This window comes from Lineus longissimus, chromosome 12, assembly GCF_910592395.1.
Source record: "Lineus longissimus chromosome 12, tnLinLong1.2, whole genome shotgun sequence".
NCBI lineage: Eukaryota > Metazoa > Nemertea > Pilidiophora > Heteronemertea > Lineidae > Lineus > Lineus longissimus.
Window position 1 is genome coordinate 6641937 of NC_088319.1, and position 27905 is coordinate 6669841.

The 27905-nt window shown below is 41.2% G+C and overlaps 1 protein-coding gene across 1 annotated transcript; it reads left to right on the forward strand.

Moving 5' to 3' along the window:
• The first annotated feature begins 209 nt into the window (after positions 1-209).
• LOC135497044 (protein SFI1 homolog) lies at positions 210-27587 on the forward strand. The gene is made up of 13 exons (XM_064786704.1): positions 210-326; positions 1057-1335; positions 1774-1891; positions 3267-3411; positions 5626-5887; positions 6798-7036; positions 7688-7778; positions 8474-8687; positions 9215-9359; positions 11614-11776; positions 12881-13144; positions 24035-24145; positions 27104-27587. The coding sequence occupies exons 1-13, from the start codon at positions 219-221 to the stop codon at positions 27335-27337; spliced, it is 2373 nt and encodes a 790-aa protein (XP_064642774.1). The 5' UTR covers positions 210-218; the 3' UTR covers positions 27338-27587.
• The last annotated feature ends 318 nt before the right edge of the window (positions 27588-27905 follow it).

Sequence of the window (27905 nt, forward strand, 5' to 3'; positions counted from 1 at the left end):
AAAAAATAAACTTCATAACCATGGTAACTGAAATGTAAAAAATCCTCTTGGGTCCGAAAAATTCGATTTTAGAAAAAACGAAATTCAAAGGAATCAGCCCAGTAATTTTTGCACACCGGCCCCAAAGTATGTTGACATTTTTGACTTTAATTTGAATGAGTTTGTCCATTCCTTTTTTGCAGGGCCTTGTGCTCAAGCGGCATGCATTCGATGCCCTGATGATGTTCACTCATTTGAAAAAGAAGCAGGACGGGATGCAGCAGATTGCAGCGGAGTGCTATGCATCAGCCATCATCTGCCGCAGTTTCAGCCTTTGGAAAGATAAGGTGGGGCCATCTTAAGGTTCCCTTTATTTAAGATACCTCAGCGCAGTGGTATAGTCTGAAGGGGCTTGCTGATACAATATACTTTGAGTTGATTGCTACTCTCTAGGCTATGGTTGGTATGGGTGTGTTGTTCTAAAACAACTGGATTAAGAATGAACCGCACATTACAGTGTTAATGCACTATGCTCTACCTGAGCAGTTTGGGTGAGACAATCAATACCGACAGTGAGGTATCAATTTCTATTCTAACATATCTCTCAATAGATTTCGAGTAATGTGGTTTTAAATGCTTTTGAAATGCTTCCACATTTTGCACCAACCCATGTGGTGGTGAAAAAGAGGCTATATACATTATCCATTATGAAAATGAAATATTCCCACTCGGGTGTTTTAGAATAGGCAACCCATAGGAGTGGTTTGTGTTTAGGCATCAATGGTCACATGGGTGGTTCGCAGGGAATGAAAGGGTCTGTGTTCAATTATGTAGGAAATCAAAGTGGTTTGCCCCCCCCCCCCACCTCCACTCTCCTTTTTTGCCAGGGAATTGTGTTTGAGTTTTGTCACCATCTTCGCTGATACGCTCCCAACCCCAATACTTTTCAGCACAGTGGAGATCACACACAAAGCAGGTGACACTGGGGGTATGTACATAACCACCATGCCACTGACCATTTCTTAAGTTCGTCTGCTGCATGTTTAAAACAATACATATGTCTTATGTCTCTCTTAGGCTGGTCGTAGACTACGATGGGAACAGATGCTCATGTACGAAGATACTCCAGCTGCCTGCCGGGTTGCTGACGCCTTCCAAGAAACTGTCCAAAACAAACATGTCAGGCAGTGTTTCCTGTTGTGGCGGGAGAGACTACGGCGGGTTACGATTGTCCGTGTCTACCATCAAAAGGATGTGATGCAGCGGTGTTTGTTAGGTTGGCACCATTGGTCAGCAAGTCACAGTAGTCAGAGGTTACGGTGGCGGCAGTTTAGAATAAACTCCTTGCTGAAGCAGGTATGATTCTGTTATGTGTGGTCTAGTCGTTGTGTGATCAACCTGATACAAAAGCACTCGCTTGTAAGTTTGCAGATCTGTGGAACGAGGGGTCTCTGACCATCCCTAAATTTGCAGATCTCTTAACCTTGATTGGCTTATCTTTTGAATAAGTTATGTTCTTGAATTCAATGCCAGGGCTGGCAAAAGATCCACAGTAGGGATGTATTCTGCCTGTGACAAAATCAGTTGATTTATGTGTAAAACAAGTAATAAGATGCAATTGCAGAAAACTTCCATGTTGGAGTGAACACTGCTTTGTCAAAGGAAGAAGTGCATGGGAACATTTTGCTGCATGGGCACTTGGCTATAATGGCCTTCAAGATATAAAAAAGGTGATAGAATCACCCTCGTTTAGATATAGAAGTGAAAGCATTACCCAGAACTTTTCCATTTCAGAAATTCTCCACCTGGAGGTTGAGATTCTCTCTGATGCAGGAAACTGAGCGCAGATTCCAAAGGTGTCAGAAACTGAAGATACAGGATATGTTTGAGAGATGGCATCTTTGGACTGCAGGTAACAAACAAACACACACCGTTTAGAACATGATTTTAATGGTATTCAAGTGTCTTGAGGGACAAAAGGACTTGAATTCGGTGGGAGATTTGGACTGGTTCTTGAAAGCGTTACAATTATATTATCATCATATGCAAATACCCTTATAACCTTAATAAGGCATTTATGGCCTATGCCCAATGTTTGCCATCTCATTGATGCAGTGTGGGAAATTTCATGTCAAAAATAATTTTTTGTAGAGAAATCCCTGTGTAAGCTTTTGCCATGTACTTGTGTTCTGTGAACAGAATCAGCTGATGAAAATGTTTGGTAATAAAATTCATTGAAAGTGCAATAAAAATCGCTAAGAAGCAACAAAATCTGCCAGAATCATTGAAAATAAATCAATTCTGCCATATAGTCTCATGCAGACCGGGGCCGATTTCCTGAGATTATGATCATCAATTGCCGAGTCGAGTGCTGTGAAATTTGGAAGGGGACGTGACCAGATTAAAGGGAGTGAGGCAACTTGGCTAGATTCGGCTGGATTAAATGCATGACGGTTCAGTTACATGTGGACAATTGAAATAATTCCAAGAAAAAAAATCCAACAGTCGGAAAGAAATTCCTGATTCAGCAGTGTAAGGATCCAGGTCTCAAATTCAACCAACCAACTCGAGTATCTTTATCACAGCAGGTTTATTTCAAACTTGGAAAAATTTGGCGTCTTCGTATTATACTACTTCAGAGGACGTATCAAACCGGGGTATCAAACTTCAACCACACATCAAGACTCAATTTGTCTCTAAACTCAACATCAATAAAGTCTATCCACAAGCTAACCCTATCAAATAATCTAATTCATCAAATTCATCAAAGACTACTTCAAAATATAACCTACCCCACAGCAAATACCAGTCAGTCCTCTCACTCTCACCAACCTCAAGCTTCAACTCACTCCAATCACCTTCCATACAAGCAAACCCTACACCAAACCTCCACCCAATTATATAACAACAAAGAAAGAGTAAACTCAAGGATTAAAACATGAATGTGTTTATTTACAAGTGAATTACGCATAACACACAATGAATGGCCTCGGTAAGGATCAATGATTAAAACATGAATGGCACGAGTACTGGAAATTGTTACAAGCAGTAACTTTGAGGGGACTGGTAAAAATGCTGTTTTTGGATCTGCTTGATGTGAGGGAGGGGGTTCTGTTTTGGTGAATACCATGACCTTTTTGCAAACAAACTTAATTTGACTTTTGCGTCTCTGTGACCTCTGCCTGGAGGACTACCTTTCCGATTCACTGAGAACAGTATTTCATCAGTCTGTCGGAAGGGTGTCTTTAATTGAGTAGTTTTGTTTTACTGGTCATTGTCTTTTACAGAAACAAAGTCAAGACGTGAGATTGGTCTTCAACTCCAGAAGAAGTTTTCACTGAGAAAGAAGGCAAGAGCTTTCTGGTCATGGAAGCATACTTTCCTTCACCACAAGAAGATGGATGTGTTCTACCACAGTCACCTTGTGAAAAGGTCTGTTGAAAGTCATTCATGTACACGCTGTACTATCACTGAGATGATTTTGTGATTTTATATTGTAAACCATGACATTTTTGTGCTTAATGTTCTCAGAAATGTCCTTTCATGATTTTGCATATGAGTAACCTAATTTCAGCTGATTTTCAAATGATACGACCAATACCAATAACTTGATGATTAGCTTTGCACATTGTTTTTTTTCTTGCGTTTTGAACCCAGGTCTTGAAATAAGCGAAAAGAAATCGTTCATAGTTTACAGTAATCTGGAACTTTTCTTTACAACCTTAAAATGATAATACCTGGTTTCACTTTTTACTGACCTGTACCTTTCTCAAGGTGCTTTGCAATGACTGTCCCTATTAACAGATTTCCTCGCCACGGAATAAAAATATCAATCCGAATGTCTCCAGTGGTCACCTCGAGTCATCTGTCTCCGTCATCTCCTGTCTTCAACATCTCCTGTCTTCATCATATCCTGTCTTCATCATATCCTGTCTCCATCATCTGTCTTCATCATATCCTGTGTCTTCATCATATCCTGTCTTCATCATATCCTGTGTCCGTCATCTCCTGTCCTCATCATATCCTGTCTTCATCATATCCTGTGTCCGTCATCTCCTGTCTTCATCATATCCTGTCTTCATCATATCCTGTGTCCGTCATCTCCTGTCTTCACTATATCCTGTCTCTGTCATCTCCTGTCCTCATCATCTCCTGTCTTCATCATATCCTGTGTCCGTCATCTCCTGTCTTCACTATATCCTGTCTCTGTCATCTCCTGTCCTCATCATATCCTGTCTTCATCATATCCTGTGTCCGTCATCTCCTGTCTTCACTATATCCTGTCTCTGTCATCGCCTGTCTTCATCATATCCTGTGTCCGTCATCTCCTGTCTTCACTATATCCTGTCTCTGTCATCTCCTGTCTTCATCATATCCTGTCTCTGTCAGCTCCTGTCTTCATCATATCCTGTCTCTGTCATCTCCTGATCTCCTGTCTTCATCATATCCTGTCTCTGTCATCTCCTGTCTTCATCATATCCTGTGTCCCCCCCCCCGTCCGTCTTCATCATATCATGTCTCCGTCATCTCCTGTCTTTATCATATCCTGTCTTCATCATATCCTGTCTCTGTCATCTCCTGTCTTCATCATATCCTGTCTTCATCATATCATGTCTCCGTCATCTCCTGTCTTCATCATATCCTGTGTCCCCCCCCCCGTCCGTCTTCATCATATCATGTCTCCGTCATCTCCTGTCTTTATCATATCCTGTCTTCATCATATCCTGTCTCTGTCATCTCCTGTCTTCATCATATCCTGTGTCCGCCCCCCCCCCGTCCGTCTTCATCATATCATGTCTCCGTCATCTCCTGTCTTCATCATATCCAGTCTTTGTCATATCCTGCCTCCAGTGAATATTTCTTTCTCATAAACATGTCATTTCTTCAAAGTTTGGTTTATATATAAATGTCGTGTTTGTTACCAAACATGATTTTTTAATTTCAGTATTAACCGTAGCAAAACATTTTGGGGGGAATGTATTTGTGTGCATTGATGCAGTGCATTTGATTTAGACACTTATCTTGAAGAAATCTCCAGGTTATTTTTTGTGTCTATTTACCCATGTACCACGTATGAATGCAAACTACCATGTAACAAAATATCATGGCCTATCCAGGTGACCCCAAAAATGACTGCTGGGCTTCACTGAAGAAAGTTTTGATTTTAATTTTTGCACTGATACCAGACTAACCTCGGCCCTAAAAATCCTGTTTCATTTTGAAGCTTGGATGAAATAAAAAAAACCTTGAAAGAATCCAACCAATATTCCCGGATATTTTTCTCATACAGCCCTCACCTTAGCTGGACCTGTGACGAACAGAGTGGTGACCACACAGGTGTTTGAACCCACCTCTCTTGATAGTCAGATAAAGCTAGACACACTGCCCTCCAACATTTGTGAGAACACAAGCTTAAGGCTGTTGTTAGACAAGGATACATTTGATGAATGTCAGTGGATTCTATAGTACTGTCATTGTTCTGAAGAATAAGTGACCTAGCAAACACAGTGTCATCATCGATTAATCATCATATCACCTTTCAGTTGATGCTTTTGTTGTGGCTATGCAGCACAAGTGAAATGATACATGATGTTACTGTTTTGATCACTTCTATCCTTTTCCACTAGCTGCCATTTTCTTTTCAAGGCATTTAAACGGCTGGAGGAATTACACTGACAAGCGGAAAGATCTCCAGAAAAAATTAGACATTTTGGCTCAAAGAAAACTCAAGAGAGTGACCCGTTTCGTCTTCATCCAATGGAGAGAAAACCATGCATCAGCTGTTGAGCTACGATTAGAGGAAGACAGGAGACTGAAGCAGCTCACTGTGAAGTATTACCTGAAGTGGCGTCGGTGTGTCATGGAAACTAGGATGGTCATCTTGTATGAGACAAATCTGATGAGAAGGGTTAGTTCACTAGCTCGGACAAGTTCTGATGCAACATGAGGCAAGACAATGCGGACAAAACATAAACGAAATGACTAGAGGGCGCTCCAAAATACTTACATTTGGTGCGACAATTAAAACTGCCATTCGATGAGGTCGAATTTCTCTCAGTCTTGAACTTACGTTGTGATTTATGTGGTGAGAAGGCCTAGTGTGTCAAAGGCTTCCTATAAATCCATGATGGGCGCCAGGATCCAATCTTTGCTTTTCACAGTCTGCCCTATAACTCGAGAATCAAGTGAGTGACAGTCCTGAAGCTTCTGTGGTGTGATGACCTACTGTAGGGGAGGTTCCCTATTGAACCTGATCAAAATCCAACATGGTCACCAGGCCGCCATCTTTGTTTTTACATTCCACCCTGTAACTCAAGAACTGAGTTAGTGACATACCTTAAACTCTGGTGGGTGATGGCCTAGCGTAGGGGAAGTTCGCTATTGAGTTTGGACCCAACCCCAAATCCAACATGGTGACCATCTTTGTTTTCACATTCCCAACCCACAATTGAAAGATGGGTTGAGTAGCAGACCTGAAACTTCTGTGAAGTGAAGGCCTATTGTAGGGGAGCTTCCCTACCAATTTATGACCTGACACGAAATCCAATGTGGCTGCCTGTGCCAGGCTGCCATCTTTGTTTTCCACCCCATATCTTGAGAACCAGTTGAATGAAAGACCTGGAACATCTCGTGTTGCCCACGGAGCAGGCGCATACATTGTGGTTTGCCTTCATTTCATAATGTCTAGTTGTAATTTTGGTGCAAAATGTTATCATTTGCTGTGTGGTTAGCAGATTCTCCATGTTGAAAAAGGTACGTGTAGTAGTAAATTCAGTTTGGTTAGCCTTTCTGTTGCAGTCTGTATATTTTTGTTTCAGGTCTTCCAAGCATGGAGCCTACAAACCAGAAAAGGCATTCAACTGGCTGGAGTGCTGCGTGATGCTTTGACCATGTGGAGAAGACGGGTAACGATCAACCGTGCACTTCACCAGGCATCTGAGGAATGGTTGGAGCTGCACAGGTATGACAGACTGGAGAAAACCTTTGCTTGTTGGATGTGCAAGTTCAGAGCACGGGTTACGGCTGAACGACACTATGAGGCAGTGCTTCAAAAAAGGTATAATCATATAAACTACTTATCAGAATATACTTTTGAATCTAAAGAGCAAAATTTAGCCATGGCTCATTCATCTTTTGTGCAACTTAACCTCTTGAATCCCGGTGACTGACCAGTCGGTCATTTTGAAATAACGTTTTTTTCGCAACGACCGACAGGCTGGTCTCAGTGATGTTTTTATTCCCTTGAGCTGGGACGCTAGTTTATTGCTTGTTTTAGCGTGCTTGATGTACAGTAGGGTCAGTTAGAGCATGCGGGTGCTATATATCATGAAAGTCAGACCCAATTTCGCAACCACGTGAACACCCTGCGATCCCGGGATTTTCAAGTTATGGGATTCAAGAGGTTAATAATGTCCCATGCTAATCTTGGACGGTTAAAACTGAGGTTCCTTGTAATTGATGTCTATACCAGGGCAGACAAAGGACCCTACTGAGTGAGAAAAATATAAGTAGCCCACGTTGACTTCACCTCTGGCAGAAGTTGAGATCACTATGGCTATTCGCCCAGTTGGCACGTAACTGTTGTGGCACTTAAACAGCTCAACCTGCCTTGGAGGTTGAATATATCCTGGTAAATGTCTTATCTATTGCTGAAACATGAAAAAAATCTGGTTGTCAGATTTGTATTATATTCGATTATTTATTTCAGGATATTTTGCCACTGGGTTCAACACCTTAAAAAACAAAAGGAACTGCACAAGAGGGCAGGAAATCTTGTGTATAGGCAACAGTATAGACTGGTAAGTGATGATAATTTTCAAAAGTGATTGCACAATGTTTATTTCTTTTAGGCTATTTGTCACGTTTGTTGAAAAGAAATTGTAAAAAATGAATATTGTTTCAATTTGTTACGTTATAAAAACCTTCCTGATTGTTTCAATTGTAAACACAGCTGATCTGCAAGCGTATAAGGCAAACATCTGATTTGGATGTGTTATTTATTCCAATCCTCTGGGTAGTTTGTGATAATACATTTCACGTATCTGAAAGAGGAGAGTTCTATTCACAGGTCAACCAGTCAAGAGCATGACTTACCTGGTAGTTTATTCAAAATTTACACTCCTGTTGGATTGCTGTTGAGTAGTCCTGTTGTAGTGTTGAATACCTCAGTTCTTCATTGGGCACGTGCAAAAGTCTCGTGTTTTCTCTAACTTAACAAGATTCTTTCACAGATCCTTGGATACAAAGATATTGTCTATCATAAGATTGCAATAAGCCCACATCCCATGTCACACAGAGCTGTTTTTCATTGCGTACATTTGTAATGTTGGACTGATGTCAGGAAACGTTTCCTCACATCGGTCCATTATTACAACATGAAAAACATTAACTCCATGGCGCTTGATCATCATGAAGACACTATCTTATATCGACTTCAGCAAGCATCTACCATACATTCCATAGCTATCTTTTCACTATCTATTCCTTTTTACAGATAAGATGTGCCTTCAAGAGATGGACTAACTGTTATGACGTCATCTGTGAGCAATACCAAGTACTGGAGTGCCACCTTGAGGCAAAAGATGTCAACACAAAAAGGACAATATTGTGCTCCTGGCATGAAATGTCTTTATGGAGACGAGCAGTTCGACACTGTAACATGGGGCTTAAGAAGAAACAGTTCACTGCTTGGTGGAGTAGGACAGAAGGTGATGTGTCGTTCCTTTCACATAAAAGTGTCATACAGCAATCCAAACGATGGTACTGGTCATCAACTCTGTTTGAGGCAAGCTCAGGATATTTCGTGTGAATTATTTAAATGTGGTTCACTGATACACATTGAGTTCATATTAAAATGAGAGCACAGTTGGTGTAGTCCATGCTAACTTTTGACAAAATCAGTAGCACGTTTCTTAGCTGCTCAGGCTGTGAACTTCCAATTTTGTACACATGACCCCTAGGTTAGATTGGAAAAGAAGATGCTGACACACAAAAGCACAATTCTGTGTTCCTGGCATGTGATATCTTTGGGGAGATGAGCAGTTCGACACTATAACACTGAATTCACTGCTTGGTGGAGAACAAGGCAAAAGGTGATATGTCGTTACTTTTGCATAAGAGCGAAAGTAACAGCAATCCAAAAGATGGCGCTAGCTATCAGCTTTGTTCAAGGCATGCCTCTCCACAATTGAAGGTGGTTACTGTCCATTGATGTATTATTTGCCTCTGTTTCCAGGTTGCTTAGCCAACAAGAAAAAAGCAACAGAGTTCAGAACTGAACATGACCAAGTCTTACTGAGGAACAAATTTACTGTTTGGCAAGCAGAAACCGAGCAAGCTCAGACGGCAATTGTGCACTACCATAAAGCTTTGGAAGAAAGGTAGATATACCAGTAACACTTATTTAGCTCCGTATCTTACTTGCCTAGATATGTGACTTGCGACAATGTAAGGGGTTACCTCTGTCCATCTTTGAGATTTCGGGTGAGAAAGTTTATCAATTTGCATAATTTTGGCAATTTTATGCAAATTATGCAAACGTTGTGTCCAAAAATCTCAGTGAATCATAACCCCCTTACCCCTTAGTACATTGTCACAAATTGTACCTCAAGGTGAATCTGGCAATAAGGAAGAACAGAACAAAAATTGATTCTTGGAGGATAATATTTTTCATCTTCAAACTATAAGCGCTTATGATGTGCAAATTAGGTTCAAAATCTTTGGGAGTTTGTTGGCATTAACCCAAGTTTTCCTGCAATATCATGATTGGTTTCACCAATGCAGGCAATCAGTCGATCTCTCCAATCCAGCTGCACAGAGATGCCTTACTCCATGGCGTGTCAACTCTACCAGTCCTGCCTAAAGCAGCTTTGCATTAAAATTTTGTGCCTTATACGGTCAAATTCACATCAACAATTCCAATTAAAGCGTTAATATGAGTCCTTTCTAAACAAACTCCATGTACATTTTAAGCTTAACTCTTTAGATCTCAGGGGTCTCCCTAATACCAGGTCCCAAGCGATTTATGCTAAATTACTGGTTTTCACAAACTTAAGAAGCTAAGACCAACTCGTCATACCTCAGGATGTTTAGTACCATCGGAAAGCTTGAACACAAAGCTTCAAGATGATTTATAGAAAGTCACTATATACAAAGTCTGTCTTTGAAAATATATATTCATGGAAATTGAGTAAAAAAAGGACCAACATTTTTTTCGTAAAAATTGGCAAAAGATGTATAAATCTACTTATAAAACTGTCAAGTGCATTGTAAAGTTCTCCAAAATGAATGAAAATGTTCTCAAAGATGTAACAATGACCATCAATTAGATCAATAAAAAGTTTTTCCATGATAAATGTGGAACATTTTCTTTGAAGTACCATGGTCTCTCCAAAAATCATACAGCACATGGAAATGCAGATGATTCTGATAAAAGGGACACCTAATAACAGAGAGAGTAACTAAAATTACAAATGAATATTTCTTCGTGGATACAGAATGACCTAAGGTGCTTTGGCGCAAAATTCAAATTGGGTTTAAAGGATCACTTGCATTATTAACTGCAATATTACCCAGCTGTGGCTGGCCAGTCACCTCCTATTGTATATGACATAAGTAGTTTCCATCAACAAATTGCACAAAAAAAATCAAAACCTGACTAAATTATCACGCTTTCCCGATATTGAATCCAATTTGACCCGAGTTAGCTTTCCATGCTTTGATCATTTCCATGTGGAACGATGCACTAGTAAGGTGCTTCCTGGAGCCATGGATCTACCCTGTGACGTCTTGGTGTAGATATTGATTATTCTGACGTCACGCTGATGGCACTTGATTACCCCGCTACTGTGACGATAATGGAAATGACGTTGCGTCGTAATAGTGGGGTGACGTGAACTCGGATCTCGGCGTGCCCTCACGTGGTGGGAAAGGTCTTTCGCGCCAAGACTTGTGCATACTAAACATATTAAAAACAGGTTTTTTTACTACAAGGGCTGAAACAAAATTGGAAAAGCATCAAACACTTTCAGGAAAATAGTTAACTGAGGAACCAGGAGAAGAACAAACATGCTGCAGTAAAAAGCCACCCATTCCTTTAAGAGGAGCTGTTTATGTTAACTGCACGAGTGGCTGATCCGAGTCACCAGATCGCATAAGATGATTTTCTGGATGACAAGGATTAGCCACGACGGCAGATTTTTATTTATCGCACATACAACACATCCCCAGAAATATCGAGAAAATTACCATTATAGGGTGACTTTTCCTTCATAATATAAACTTGAATGTTAAGTATGGTTCCAATCACTTTCTTATATTGTAAAATACTATCCCTTGTTCACCTTCCGTGATTTTGGATGGAACTTTCGGGGTGAAATTTTGCTTTTCTGTGGTTTTGTCTACTGGATCAATGCACTTAGGGTATATGATAAATACAGGGTCATTGGATTCAGCCGTAACCTGTAAACAGACCGCAGTATGGTCATTAGACTGAAAAAATTAATGCACCTTAAAATTTTCACTCAAGTGAAGAATAGTCTAAAAATGCTAATGCCCCCACCATCCAGTCTTCTGGCTATTTGGATAGGATAATGGCGATTGGTTTCAATATTTCACCATCATATCTTCATTCAGGGTAATAAAACAATGGTGTTCAGTCATTGTGAAGAAGAAGCAGCTGCAGATATTGGCTGCAGAATTGCAGACAACAAAAAGTGAGAAGCTTGTCAAGATCAGCTGGGAGGCATGGACCGGAGACTGGAGAAGACGGATTGACCTCCGGGAACGACTGGATCGAGTAAGTACAGTTTCATCATCATTGAATCTTGGGTTTGTGACTGGAGGAGGGCAGATTGATCTCAAGGAACAAATTTATTGACAGGTACAGGGTCCGTCCTCATTAAATTCGATATTGACTAGTTAGATTGGTAGATTGACTTCATGGATCGAATCTTGGACTAGTGACTGGAGAAGAAAGATTGACCTCAGGGAACGACTTCATCGGTTGGTACAGGGTTCATCTGCATCAAATCTCATATGGACTCATGACTGAAGGAGACAGATTGACCTCAGGAAAGGTACAAGAGGCTCATCACCGTCAAATCTTCTGACATGGGCTAGTGACTGGAGGAGACAGATTGACCTCAGGAAAGGTACAAGAGGCTCATCACCGTCAAATCTTCTGACATGGGCTAGTGACTGGAGGAGACAGATTGACCTCAGGAAACAACTGGATTGGTAGGTACAGGGTTTATCACAGTCAAATCTTCTGATATGGGCTGGTGACTGAAGGAGACAGATTGACATCAGGGAAAGACTTGATCAGTAAGTACAGGTTCATCACCATCAAATCTTTTGATATGGACTAGTGACTTGATGAGACAGATTGACCTCAGGGAAAGACTGCATCGGTAGGAACAGGGTTCATCACCGTCAAATCTTCTGATATAGACTGGTGACTGAAGGAGACATATTGACATCAGGGAAAGACTTGATCAGTAGGAACAGGGTTCATCACTTTCAAATCTTCTGACATGGGCTAGTGACTGGATGAGACAGATTGACCTTAGGGAAAGACTGCATTGGTAGGAACAGGGCTCATGTGCAATCCATTTCCAAAATATATGCCAATCAGCCACTTTGAAAAATACTTTGTTATCATGCGTAGCAAGAATCACAACTCATGATAGGCTGACTTTTATAGTGTAATACACCTAATGGGAGCCGATTTTCGGTAAAAAATAGTTGCTCTGTTTTGAGGTTTGCCTCTTCAAATGCATTTGTATGCGGTTTTCAAATTTTTCCACTTTTCCACTTTTTGAATTAAAACAAATCAAGCTGACTAGTTTAATTTTCGAGCTTAGTTTTATGTAAAAACAATTAATTTTTCATCTTTTCTAAGCTTCAAGATCGCCTCGCTTTGAGAAAACAGGGAACTTCATTCAGAATTTGGCGGCTAAAATGTATTGAAGTCTTGAGGACTAAAAACTATCAGAAAAGAGTTTTGCAAAAGTACTTCCGTGTCTGGCATTGTCTGACAAGACAGAAGAGGGAGTTTAATGAGAGGGTGGATCTCTTGGAGAAGAAACGTCAAGAATACCTGCAGTCGGTCTATGGAACAATATGGAAGAACAGGGTGCAAGTGACAAAGTTTGCTGTTGAGTTGGTAAGTGTAAGGGGTTTAATGCTCAAATAAATTGATGTCAATTCAGCGAGCGATTTTCAGTGGATATAGTTGTGAAATGCCACATACAGTAAATGCTCAGTTACCTCGGGATAGGCCTACTTCAGATCAACTTAGTTTTTGGTATAAAATGGGGCCCAGAGAGGGTATTCATGTAAAATGTGACACTGATTTTTTAGTGAATAGAAGTGTACAGGCCTATGGTTGATTGGTTTTCTGAAAGAGGACTTGAATGAGACGTGTCCTTTGCCAAGGCCTGGGTCTATTTCATACTATTGTAGGAGAAAAAGAATTAACCCTTTCTTGTTTTTTAGTGAAATTGGTTTCAGTCATTCAATACGCAGACCTCTGTCCAGTGACAATGATTACAACTTTTATCCACCTTTTCGTGTTGTTTGTACGTTTGGTTGTCTGCATGGATATGCCTAATGATGGTGAGGGTGATATGGAAGGTCATCGTCCTGGTACGTCTAGGCAACTCCATGGCTACCCTGTGGAGGCACGTCTACGGCATGCATTAGACTGTCAGCATGCTATTGAACATGGTCAGGTTTTGAATGTCGCAGAGTATGCAAGGAGGCATAGATTGGCCAATTCAACTTTGCGCGGATGGATTCAGGACATTGACCACCTCATGGACCAGGCAGAACACAATGCTCACAGTCGAAGGGTGCGCATTGATCATGATGGATTATGGCCTGAGGTTGAAGATGCCGTGCACCAGTCATTTCTTGAGAGGAGGCAGAGAGCTCTGCCTGTATCCAGGTCTGATCTTCGCCAGGATGCTGTTGTAGCCTTTGAAAATTGGTGGGGTGAGCTTCCTGTCGAAAGACAGGATAAAATGAGGCACCAGCGCCCTGAAAGAGTGAACTTTGTTGCTAGTGATGGGTGGTTGTCAAGGTTCATGGCCAGAAAGTGCATCACGTTTCGTCGAAAGACCAAGGATACTGCCACATTACCACGTGATGCTGAGGAGAGGGTGGCTAGATTTCAAGAGGAGGTAGGGACTACTGTTCAGGAAAATAACGTCCACACTATTTTTAACTTTAATGAAACTTTTACCCAACTTGATTTTCCGCCAATGTATACTGCTGCAACAAAGGGGTCAAAGAACATTGATGTGCGGACATCGAGGGGGAACCCAAAACTGGGTTGTACGGTTGGACTTACAGTTGGGTCAAATGGAGAGAAAGCTCCAGCTCATGTCGTTTTCAGGGAACCCGGTTTTGTTAGGGAAATCAGAGCCCTGCATGACATACCAGAAAATGTAAGGGTAACGTCTTCAAGGTCTGGGTGGGAGAATGCAGGAACACTGCAGCACTGGCAGGAAGAAATCTTTTTTCCCTTTGTTGGAGACTTTAATCCAAATGAAATTTTGCTTTTGGTAGACAGATTTCGCCCACATCAGGCCGAACAATTCTGCCAGCCTCTGGTTGAAGCTGGTATTTTACTTGATGACATCCCTGCCAGATGTACATCTCTCGCCCAGCCTCTAGACCTAACCGTCATGAGGGGGTTTAAAACTTTGGTCCGTAAGTACTGGAAGGAATGGAAAAGCCAGCATACTAATGCAGATGGACAGTGTGACAAAATCCCTCTCCTATCAGTTCTAGGAATTCTAAGTCATGCATGGGCTGATGTAAGTCCCAATGCAGCAATTCGGGGATTCCAAGTAGCTGGACTCATTCCACGTGAAAATGGACAATACGCCGATGCTCAGGCGGAAGGAGGTCTTCTCCTTGATGAAGATGAACTGTCTGATGTGGAAGAGGATATTGTGTTTCATGATTACAATGAAGACAGTGACTGACTTGTAACAGAAGTCTGAATTTGTCATAAAGTGTTGACTTTTCGGCTCATGAGACTCATTCCACCAATCAATGTTGAAATTTGGTCTTTTTTAGTGTTGTAATGAGTTGTCTAATGCTGACTGATTTTGACTTTTCATTCAGTGTTAGGATACACTCCAATGCAGACAAGAGCGACCTATTCACTTTTATTCTATTACTCAATGAACTCCCAAGGGGTCTGACTTGAATAAACGAAATGAGCATGATGTTCTGACTTCATGTTAATTTAAACACCTATTGAAACAGCTGTCTCCATAAATAAGTGGTCAACTTTCTCTCCCCCATAAAGGCCTCATATTATGTGTTTGCAAAAATTGGCTGATCCCGAGGTAACTGAGCATTTACTGTATATCTTGAATATGTAACTTATGTGTGATGACAGAGATACAAGCAAAAAACCATAAATTTTGATGTCACTTGTACATTTATGTGGGTCACAGAGAGGAGGCCATATGTTACGTCACCAACACTACACGTTTTTATTTAAGCTTTAACACCTTTCGTTTGTGTTTTGTGGTATGTTAAACAGAATGTATTAATGATTAAAAAATTAGTTTTTACACAATCAGTGTTAATCATCACCTTGACGTTTCAAATGGTTATACCATTCTTCTTCAGAAGTCAGAAGTCTGACCGCCCAGACTCTGATCCCACACGTGACTTAGCCCCCTTCGTCTCGATTCATTTTTGTCGTTTTACGAATCCAAGTGGCCTCCTTCACCCATCTCTTAAAATCGTGTTGGCTCTCTCTCCACCACTTTGGTTTTTTGTGTGCTGCACGTATGTGTTCGTCTTCACTGGCCCCGTCGCTTTCCTCGGAAACCATGTTGTTTTTTTCAGTCGAACAGAGTTCTTATGACTGAAAGTTTGTGGTTTAAAGCGTTGAGTGACCCGAAGGTAAGGTACTGGTCCGTATGGTATACAGTAGTCTCAAGACTTCTGTCAACTTTCCTCGTAACCTGAACGTCAAGGAAAGGAAGCTGCTCGTCAATTTCCTCTTCATATGTAAACTTGATTTTACCCTCGTGGTCTATAGAGTCGAGATGTTCTGTGAGACTGTCAGACTATTTAAAGTCGCGTGTGGGATCAGAGTGGGCGATACGACATCTAGTGGTCAGACTTCTAACTTTTGAAGAAGAATGGTGTAGCTATTTGAAACGTCGAGATGATGATTAACATTGATTGTGTATAGTATGGGAAACGCCCAACACCGAGTTAATACCAACGTTTCGCTTTTATTGAAGCTTCTTCAGGGTTCACAATTATATACGAAATACACGTTAAAACCAATTTATACAGTTTATATACTCTCGATGTGACGTAGCGTCATTAACACTGCAGTGGCGCAATCTGTTCCTCCGACCACGGGTCAATGTTGATGAGCCGTCAACGTCCCGGCCAATCCTGGAACAGGGTGAGAGGTCAGAGGTCATGAAATGTAAACAAACATTTGCTCTAATGGTACCAGGTTTGTCCAATAGGTGGTGTTTTTTGTTTGCAAGTGCTGGATCACAGCCAATTTGTGATACGGTTAAGTCTCTGGTAGAAAGATGATAACATCTGAGTTTTGAGATATAGAGACAAAACAACACTATACAGACAGTAAATTGTCCATAACGTTCAGGGACCTGTTTCATAAAACTTTTTAACAGACTTCCTTCAAGGTACCATAAAGGAAGGATATAACGTCTATTTAAAGCTGCGTATTAAAAGCGTTTCATAACTCGTTTTTACTCTGCCATTACATTAAATTTAACAGGCCTGCCATTAATAAATGATTGTATGGTGTACCTCATTGGTGAAAAAAAAAACCAACTCGAACGCCGAGTGATTTATTGTGTTGAGATTCGTAATACATGATCGGGCCGTGGCAAAATGTGTCAATTTCAGTGTCTTTGGTTCCTATACATTATATGAATGCCCTTTCGACATACGAAACTTCCTTTCCATGCATTAACTCTGTGCTGGGAACATGGCCAAGAGACGGTGATCTCGCCGGCAATTGAACTGATACTGAATTTGATGTTTTAGTGGAGTTCTACTCAGAACTCAATTACAAGCTGGTGAATTTGATTGCCGTTCACATCCATGTCTCGAGGAGGAACGTCATCATCCCCTGCTTCATCATCAGAGTCCTCGTCATCATCGTCATCATCATCTGAATCCTCCACTAAGGGCAATCTATCCCGGACAGCAATGTTGTGGAGCAGGCAGCAGGACTGAATAATAATGCTTGCCTTTTGTGATGTGAATTGAACCTCCTTGCGGAGGCATCTGAACCGCTGCTTTAGCCTTAGGAGACCGTTGCAACGTTCTGTGATGCATCTGGCTCATATTTGCATCATATTTGTATCCTGGAATGCCCTTTCCTGTCTGGTTTGGGCATTGGCAAGAGGTGTCAGAAGCCACCTCTTGCAAGGATACCCCGAGTCTCCCAACATTCAACCATTCGGTGGATTGTTTTCAAATGCCTGGCCAAGGGCTGAACTGTGGAGAACGATAGCGTCATGAGACCCTCCTGGAAAACGTGCCAAACAGTTATTTATGATCATATCCCAATCACAAACTAGCATGACATTAATGCTGTGGTATCCTTTCCGATTGATATACACGTTTCCGTTGATGTGAGGCTTGCATATACGACAATGGGTCCCACCGATCGATCCAATTACTCTTGGAAAACCCGTGTTATCAAAAAATTTGGTTTTGACCTTCTGGAGGTCCCTCTCGAAGTGAACGTGTTGGTCAATGTGTGCTGCAAACGCAGATGGCACAGCGCCAATACACCTCGATGTTGTCGCAATGCTCACATGGTGAATATCACCGATACTAGATTGATCATGCCCAATTGTGAAATATCGTAATGCTATACACACTTGCAATGATACTGGGAGGGCGTCATTTCTCTGAGTAGGATGCTCCAACTCCTCCGACAGCCGATGACAAAAATCGAAACATATGTTCTTCGGGAAACGATATCTCTTGATGAATAAATCATCTCTCATGGAATCCAGCGGATTGAATCGATCCCTGAATACCCGTTCTCGTCGAAGATTTCGCCTGTTCCGTTCCTGAATCAAGTGCAACATGATTCCACGTTTACCCTGGACGAAGTCCTCGCGACTAAAGGAACTCTAGACTACCTTCAGGTTTAAAGGAACCGAATAAAATAAAGGCAGGATAAAACCACTACCTGAAACACTCTTAATGGTAACATTAACCTAGATATTCTAAAGGCACGTTTATGAAACGCGTTCTTCCTTTAAGGAGTGACTTTATCCTAGCATTAGGGCTAAAGGCACTTTATTAGGCTTTATGAAACAGGTCCCAGGCCTGTGGGTTTGTTGCTCCTGAGAGTATAGATCCAAAATGACTCCCTTTGTAGGAGTTGAGTGTTTAGGTTAACATCTGGTACAGTTTTGATTTTTTCTATGCCAGTGACTTTGAAGTCTTTGATTACATGGCCTGGTAAATTGAAACGGTTTGCCAATGTAGTGATTCTACCGCACCTTATATTAGGACGATGTTCGTTCATTCTCGCTTTGAGTTGCCTTCAGGTTTGACCTATGTATCGAGTGTTACATTCATCACAAGTTATTAAGTAGATGACATTCTTTGAGTTGCACTTGCAGTCTATTTTCTGACGAATGCCATAGCGAGTATTAGTAATACTGCTTTGAAATTTGGAACCTTTCACCATAGATGGACAGTTAGTACACTTGTTTTGGAAGCATTTGCTGTTGCCTGGAGGTTGACTTATGGTGAAAAATGAGTTACTGGGACCCCTTGTGGGAGTGTCCTGTTTCATTCTGCTCTAGTTGTCCTTTAAAATTTTGCATTTCCGATAGCTAACCAGTGGATTTGAATTCCTGAGAACAGATTTCAATCTTTCTGAGCTTAGTAGTACATCCCAATGTTCTTTAATGATTTTGTTGAGATCAGGTAGGCTTGGGTTGTAAGTAGTAACCAGTGGCAGTGGGATAATGTCCTTTTTAGTGCTATCTCTTCGATTTGCTTTCGTTATAAGCAGTGTCTCTCTATCTAACAGTCTAGCTTTCATTATAGACCTCTTAATGTCAGTCTTCTTGTGTCCCCTAAGTATTAACAGTTCCATTAGTCTATCTGTATGAAAATCGAAGTCCTTGACATTAGAGCATATTTTGCGTATTCTGATAGCCTGGCTGTAAGCTATTCCCTTCTTAGTATGGCCAGGGTGACAAGAATCAAAATGCAGGTATGTGTGGCAATCTGTGGGTTTGATGAAAAGATTGGTTGACAGTTTGTTGTATTCATCTAAGTGAGTTTTAACATCCAAAAAGTCAATCTCAGTATCACTGTATGTCATAGTGAATTTGATGGTCGGATGGAAGTTGCTGAGATCTTTTGCAGTCTCTTTTAGTTGTTCCCATATAAAGTTGATGTCGTCAATGAAGCGGGCATAGACAGTTGGTTGGAGGGCTCTGTCTTTCTTGATTGTGTAACAACTAACTTTTTTATTGTTACATATTTCACAATCAGGTGAACGTTTTTGCAGAATGTGTTAATGTTTCAATGTAGGGATGAACGGTGGCTTGTCTTGATGTGATGTTGCCTCCTTGCTGCTGTTCCCCGACATCTCGTTCAATGCAGCGGTCTGTGTAAATCTTCACCTCCCAACTTGTGCTCACACACTAATTTACACGCTCTGCCACATGGAAGTCTGCATTCATTTTTACACCCCCTTTATGCAAGTATCAATTCGTGTCTTGTACCCCCCCTCCTCAAGGGTACGACACCTTATCACCCTATAACGACATCTTAAGGCTCAAGCATCACCCTTTTTTCACCAATGCTACTTTTTCTTTCGTCAAGACATCACCATCAACAATATATCAGTTATCACCGTCATATAAAGTAACCGAACTAATTTTACTGGGTAAGGCTGTATGTTCGACAAGACATCGACACATTAGCATCCTTATTCTTTCCAGCTTCGCCAAATTTTCACTAAAGGAAAAATAAATACTACTCAAGCATCGGCAAAGATTAGTGGTGATAGCTTAACTACCCTTGAGGAGGGGGGGGTACAAGAAACGAATTGATACTTGCATTAGGTAGGGGTGCGTAAGCTATACATGCGTGAAGGAATTAGTGCATTTCCATTAGAAATTCTCTGTATAGCTTGAAACAAAAATTTTTGGTCAAAAATGGCGCTGATAAATATGCGGGGTAGTTTCATGTGTCCCAGCGCATCGGTAGGTCGCGCCCCATTGGCTGAATTTTAATTTTCAAGAATTAATTTCAATTTTAGGGGGGTGCGGGGGGCCTTTCCCCCCAACACATGCCTAAAAAAATCAGGAAACATTTATTTGTATTCTAATTAGAAAAACTGCCGCCTAAATCACGCATTACTCACAAAAATGCTGACGTTTTGTTTCAATTTTGCCGAGGTCACGTGACACATAGTTTATTCCACACACGCGCACGCTTGCCTGGTAACTGTTGCCAAGACGTGTTTCTTCAGTGTTTTCTCGAAATCACACTAAATCAACAATACAATATGATCCAAATAATGCAAATACGCTTTTCGTACCATCTAACATGCACTTGACTGCCCACTGTGCGTGCAAATTAGCGAGAAAAAATTATTGTTATTGCCTTTTTTTTTGCCAATATATACACACCTGCGGAACCATTTCAACATCGGCCGTGGCCTAATAATCCCAACAATTTTAGGGGGGTTCGGGGGGATTTTATCCCCCCGACACATACTTCAGGACAGATCAAAGAATTTCATTTGCATGACCGCCTTAACAGCTTAAATCCTGTACAAAAGTGCTGTTTATTTGCGGAATTCAATCAAAACTCGCGCAGATTCGTGAAACAAGTCTCAGTTGGCAAATTGGCCGAACTCTCAATATACACCATCTAGATTCTGCACCCTAGCGGACAGAGAACAAACTACTTTCCGCCGTCTGCTTCAGTGGCGTCCGCACACGAATGAAGACACGATTTCGATTCTTCCTTTCAAATTTTCAAAATTTCTTGCAATATTTAGTAACTCACACAACGTAGTGAGTGTAATGGTTACGTATGTATATAAAGTGTAAACAAAATTCATATATCCATCATGTCCATCGAATCTGAAAAAATTTGTGCAGACCCATGACAATTCTGGTTCCGGTACAGTTTGTCGCATTCCATACGGGCCGCGCTTGCCGATCCTGCTTTCACGACGCACCGCAACCACAGTTACCATGATTCCCATTGTTTCCTTCCTCATGACGCAATTATTTCATGACGTCATGAGCCATTGACCATTCACGCAAGTAGATTTATTCACACCGGCGCCACTGAAGTGCGGGTGTGGGACATCATGTATTTAAAAATCGTCTGCTAGGGTCTCGTTAGGGAGTTTTTCCCAAATGTACGCGATGATGACGTGCCCCATTAACAGGACGTAACATCTATTTTAAAATGCGTTTCCAAAGTGAATGCATGAGAACAACCCATTTGTGTCGTATATCACTGGAAACGCCCGATTCCCCTGATTCTGCAGGATGTTAAATCGGGCATTTTATTTCTTTAAATAAATCATAAGCGTCGCATTTGCTTGTAGCTCTGTTCACCATCCCAAATGGCAATATTGCCAATTGGGCCGGACAATCACGAAAAACCCCAAATATTATACATTTCGTCCTGAATAATTCTTAGACAAAGAAAACGTCCTCTTCTTCTCGATTTACGTACTTGACTTCAAAAAAGTCAGTTTTAACACTACTACACAAATATAGAGTGGTCATAAAGTTCCATTTGGATAGAGATTTGACGGACTGATTTGGAAATTCATTCCAACCATGCAACTGTTTCAGAAATGAGAAAAAGCTCCTGGGTGTCATGACATGCATGGTGTGTCTTGCCTCTGCATTTTTGTACTCAGACATGTCAGAGGGTTTTCAACTTTCATATCATTGACGAAATAATTCATTCCAATCTACAAGTATATCAGTCACATCATTTATTTAAAAATCGTCTGCTAGGACATACAGGACAACGTCGGTGGAGACAGTTGTGACATTTCAATTTTCATTGCATAGAGATTTGACGGACTGATTTGGAAATTCATTCCAACCATGCAACTGTTTCAGAAATGAGAAAAAGCTCCTGGGTGTCATGACATGCATTCAATTATTATTTCACCACAAAGAGCTGCTTCTGTCAGCAGATATGAGACAGCTACCGGGGCGGGGACTATTTCTTTATGGGGCCTTATTGTTCAGCGTCTCCAGGGAATTCTATTTTTAGAGTCCAATAGGGGGGGTTGGGGGGGCCTTCCCCCCAATGTACTGACTAAAACCTGTCACTTTCAGAGAACGGGGAGGGGGTTTGGGGGACTCATCCCCCAATGTACTGGCTATATATGTCAGAAGGACGGGGGTTTGGGGGGCTCCCCCATGTCAAACAGTTGTGTGAGTTCACTAGAGATTGCTCTTTACATATTAATTTTAACAGCAGTAAACCAATTCAATTGATCATTTTTACCATTGAGAACATACATAGAGACTTGGCAGTCACAACCAAGTCCAAAGACAATTTAAACCAATTTATTTTGATGTCATAATGGCAGGCCTATAGGCTCAAAATCACCCAGTGAGTGGGTACACGGAAGGGTTAATTGACTGTCCAATGGCAATGGGGGGTTTGGGGGGCTTCTCCATTGCACTGGATAATATCAAATTCAAATTCTTTATTTGCACAACTATCACAAGTACAGATGACATCCATCGCCCCCCCCCCCCCCCCCCAGCGGTAAATGACATGGAAGGGCTAGTTGACTGTCCACCGGGGGGTTTGGGGGGGGGCTTCTCCCCAACGCACTGGTTAAAACCTATGTCGACGGAGGGGGGTTTGGGGGTGTCCCCCCCATTATAACAGCTGTAGTTGTTAGAGCTTGCACTTAACATATGCTCGTAGGGGGGTTCGGGGGAGTTCCCCCGACATAAAGGGGGGTGCACTAAGTCTGTGACTTTACATATTAGCTCACCTACAAGGAGGAGGTGAGCTTTTCTTATGGTGCAGCGTATGTCGTCTTATGTTGTCCACCAGCAAGGCATGTTTTGTAACTTCTGGAGCTACATGTACCAACTTGAAACTTAGTACATATGCTCCCCTATGTAATAACATCTTTGAGACCAAATATCGGTCTGGTTCGATTACTAATTTGGCCACCAGGTGGCTAAAACCGAAAACACAAAAAAGCGATATATCCCTTACCCTGTCCCAGGATTTAATCAGCACCAAACTTTAATCAAAGGTACATGTAATTACAATGCATAACATATCACAGGGGTATTGATTTGACCAACTTTTTAAGGTCACAGAGGTCAAATAGCATAAATTGATCGATGGTGGCACATTTTGTAACTACTGGATCTTTGTATTGAGTCTGACTGAAAACTTGGTACATATGTAGCACTATGTATAAAAAATTGCAGACTAAATTTCGGTCTGGTTTGATTCCTGCTTCACCCACCAGGTGGCTAAAATTGAAAACACTGAAACTGTTTCATTGGCTTTAAGTACTTTTTTGGAAGTACTTGATGCTGTTCTTCCAACTATGCAGGTATTTAAAAGATAGTAGAAGAATATGATATTCAAAATTTTAAGCACGCACTCGTGGCGAACCTGTCATGCTATGGGAGTACATCGCCAGTTTGGATTTTACGTCTCCCCGCTATTAAGAAGCCACTTCCTTTCCATTGTTGTTGCGGTTGCAGGCTAATGGACATGTTGTTGGTGTTCATGTTGGTCTTCAGGTCGAAGCAGTGAGTGTTCCCGTGCATCGATCAGCACAAAAATGACCCCAGTCGGGATTAAAATCAGAATAGCGTAATTAATTCAGTCAGTTCTTGAATTTTTGCATTTAAGTATCATTTAATGATGGGAACTGCTACAGTAGAAAAGAAGGTGACTGGGCAGCTGACAGCTTGGTATTAATGCCCTTAACATTAATAATGCCATTTTTCTTTGTGTTATCTTCCAGGCTAAGCATAGATTCATGGAGACTTCATGGCAGCGATGGAGACAAGCTCTTATTCGAGAGAAGGGGTCACAAAGGTTCCTTGAATTGGATAACAAGCTTATTGTTAAAGAGGTAAGGGCATTAATTAGTCTCTATCAACCTACATACATGTATGTAGGGTTGAGAGGAGACTCCTGGTGTAGCTAGAAAAATGTTTCCCAAAATAATTACCCAATCCAGGTGGCTGTGGCGTATAAATGTGCAGTGCAACCCAGGTAACACAACCAGTGATGGGACCAAGATCGGATGGTATTGTTGCCGGGGTGGTCTGTCCGTGAGGTTGAGAATCAGAATATGAAATTCATGATTAGATTTTCCTCGCTTTATAAAAACAGCATCCCGGCATGTGTGTATATCAATTGTATTTCCATGAGTAATGCTGCCTGATCGATATAATTGCACAATTGGTTCCTCCAAACTCCGTTTTCATGACAAGAACGGGATTCCCTTCTGGTGCAATTATGAATTTTTTCAAAACCCTTTCAGTGCTAGCCAGTAAATACCCTATAGTTTACGAGCCAAATTAGGCTTTTTAGAAGCTTTTAAAAAAAATACTGCTACTCCAAAACTAGACGAAATAAAAACAAAATTGAAATATCATCGTGGAAGGGACTTGATAGGCTTCCAGATTTTATGAGCATTCTTACATTATTAGGTCAACTAAACACGTGAGCTGATGGTGGACATCTTGGATTTTATATTTTACTTGTACATTAACATTTTATCAACATTACAACTTTAAGTTTTGGTGCAGTCTTGCAGCTTCTCATATAATCAGCTCTCACTAATCAACATAGTTCATTTGTCAAAGAAACTTAACTGCATGCTTCCATGTCAACATTGAATTTTTTTTAAACCGGAGAAAATCCTCGTTAATGTTGGTAAAATTCAGTTGCGCTAACATTTTGATCAACCTTACAAAATGATCTTTTGTTTCATATCTATTCCCATTGTGTCCGAGGTGCTAATTATCACTGAATATCAATTTCTCCAAGTTTGGGGTATATCATATGGACCCTTTTTAGCTCACCTCTTAGCAGAGGTGAGCTTATCCCATACCGTGGCGTCCGTCGTCCGTCGTCGTCGTCGTCGTCGTCGTCCGTTAGCAGGGCACGTTTTGTAACTGTTAGAGATATTGAGTTGAAACTTGGTACACATGTAATGACACCTTGGAGACCAAGTTTCGGTCCGATTCGTTTCATGGTTTGGCCACCAGGGGGCCAAGCGTTAAAAGTGAAAATATGCAATATCTCCCTTAATAGTAGTCGGGAAATTTTGAAAAAAATATGGTAGGTACTTCTAGCAAAGGTGCATCATATATCCTCCTGGTTTTTGATTTGACCTCCTTTTCAAGGTCACAGAGGTCTAATGGTGTAAATTGGCCGTTAGGATGTAACGATGGCACGTTTCTAAACTGCAATGACTATTGATACCAAATTTGGTACACATTTACCCCTTAGTCAGGTGATCTCAGGGACCGAAGTTTGGTCCAATATGATTCACCACTTGACCACCAGGGGGCAAAATCCAAAAACCTTAAAAATGTGATTATTCCTTAACTTCTTGCCCGATTGCCACCAATTTGATATCATGGGTACATCTAACCACCATACAGTATATGTCACACAGGTTTTTAATTTGACCTTCTTGTCAAGGTCACAGAGGTCAAATGGCGTAAATTCGCCGTCAGGCCGTAACTATGGCCCGTTTCTTAACTGCAATGACTATTGATCACAAATTAAGTACACATGTACCCCTTGGTCAGGTGATCTCAGGTACCGAAGTTTGGTTCGATCTGATTTGCCGTTTGGCCTCCAGGAAGGGGGCCAAATCCTAAATTCTTCAAAATGCCATTATTCCTAGTAATGACTTGCCCGATTGGCACCAATTTTATATCATAGGTACATCTAATTCTAACAGCCATTCAATGTGTCACCCGGGTCTTCTTTGATTTGACCTACTTTTCAAGGTCACAGAGGTCAAATGTACTGTAAATTGGCCATTTTGGGGAAATTGTAATTGCTTGGACCTACATCAAACCTAACACTACATGACACAATACCATGCTCTTTATCCATCTTTCCTCCACATTAGGTGAGCACAATGGCCCTGGCCATTTCATTTTATCACCCAAAAACAACTGTTTAACCATTGCCCGCTAATTTGTCAAATGAAACTTCAGAATTTTTCACACTTGGCCCTTAGCCTAACACTATAACAAAAATGCTCAGGAATTTCTATTGCCGTTGGTGGGTGCCATAAGGTGAAATTCCCTGACCAAAAAAAATGTGTTTTGCCTTGCCCTCAAAATCATTAGTGTCGAGCTCTTCTCAGAGATTAAGATCACTTAATAATCATTTGTTCCCTGGACATTCTATCCTATGACATTTAAAAAATTTGACACGTGACCTAGTGGACCGCGACGAGAGCCGTCAATTTCGACAGATACTCTGTGCTACCTACCGTTAAAGATTAAGACTCTTTCTGAGGTGACGTTTTCATAGCTCGATTGCCTGTAACGTTTGTAAAAAAAGACTCGTAGTCGACAGAGACTCAAGAGTTCGCCTGCAGATTCAAACGACACTTCGTGTTATTGAATTGTTTTTTTCTTCATATTAAAGGGACCTTTGTTTTGTTGATAGCTTCCCTATGTGAAGGAGCTAGAGGCCTTCAAAGTTGGTTTTTTTTAGAGAAAAGTTCACAATAATGTCCTATGACATGAACCCTTTTATTTGAAAAAGGATTCTCACACGTCATAGGACATTATTGTGACTACCTGTACACATAGATGGTGTGTGGAATTCTCGTTGAATACATTATGCCAAGAAGTGATCATGGAAAACTCAGGAGTCTTATCCTGGCTGATGAAGCGTAGGGGAGGGACTCCCATGCTAATCCGCAGTCTCTATCCATATGATGGAGCTTCTTAAAAACTTTGGTTTCAGTTTGAAGTTTTTTACTGGCCCATGTTTAGCTGGTGGTAAATTCCTCTGCCCTCCCCAGGCTGACGTCACCTTTCATGTTTTTCAGACTTTCGATGCCTGGAAGCAGTTCGTCCTACACAAGAAGAATGATAAAGCTTTCAAGAACCATACTGATTCAGGGATGGTGCTCGATGATCCAGACACGCTCTCAGAGGTTGACACGACACAGTCCAGTCATAGGTCCAGTGGATTTTTTTCCGAGTCTGATTCTGAGTTACATGCTGTTCATTCTTCTCCAAGCTGTTTGGTGTTGCCGGGAAAGTTGAAATTTTCATCCTAAAACTGACTAGTTATTCTGTTCTGGGGGTTGATTAAACCAGATATTTTGGCAGTCATGTCAAATGTGGAAAAAAATTGTTATATGTTGTACAATGGCCAGTCTTATAAATGTGTTGGTTTACTGTAACCTGACCGAACTTATTGAAAGATCCTCTCAGTCTTACCAAACGTTTTGTTGACTAAAAGATACATAAGAGTTTTATAGCTTTCAAAAACCTTGTAATTTCTTTAAGTTGGCTATTTTCTGCTTTAAGCCCGGTCTACACTAGCCAACATGCACCAACAAATGTTGGCCAACATTGGCCAACATCGTGTTGGGCCTTGTTGCAGAGGCATGTTTGCTATTGTTTGCCAGTGTGGACGGGTCCAAAAACAAGTGAAAACATCAGCCAACTTGTTGGCCAATGTTGGCCTATGTTAGGCCATGCTACTTCTGAACAACATGTTGGTTGGTGTTGGGCAATCAGCAGCCAATCAGGGAACAGATTTGGATCATGTGATGGAGCTACTGGGACAAAATGGCAGCCTCAATGAAAGATAGAGAATGGCAATTTCAAGAAATTGAACAC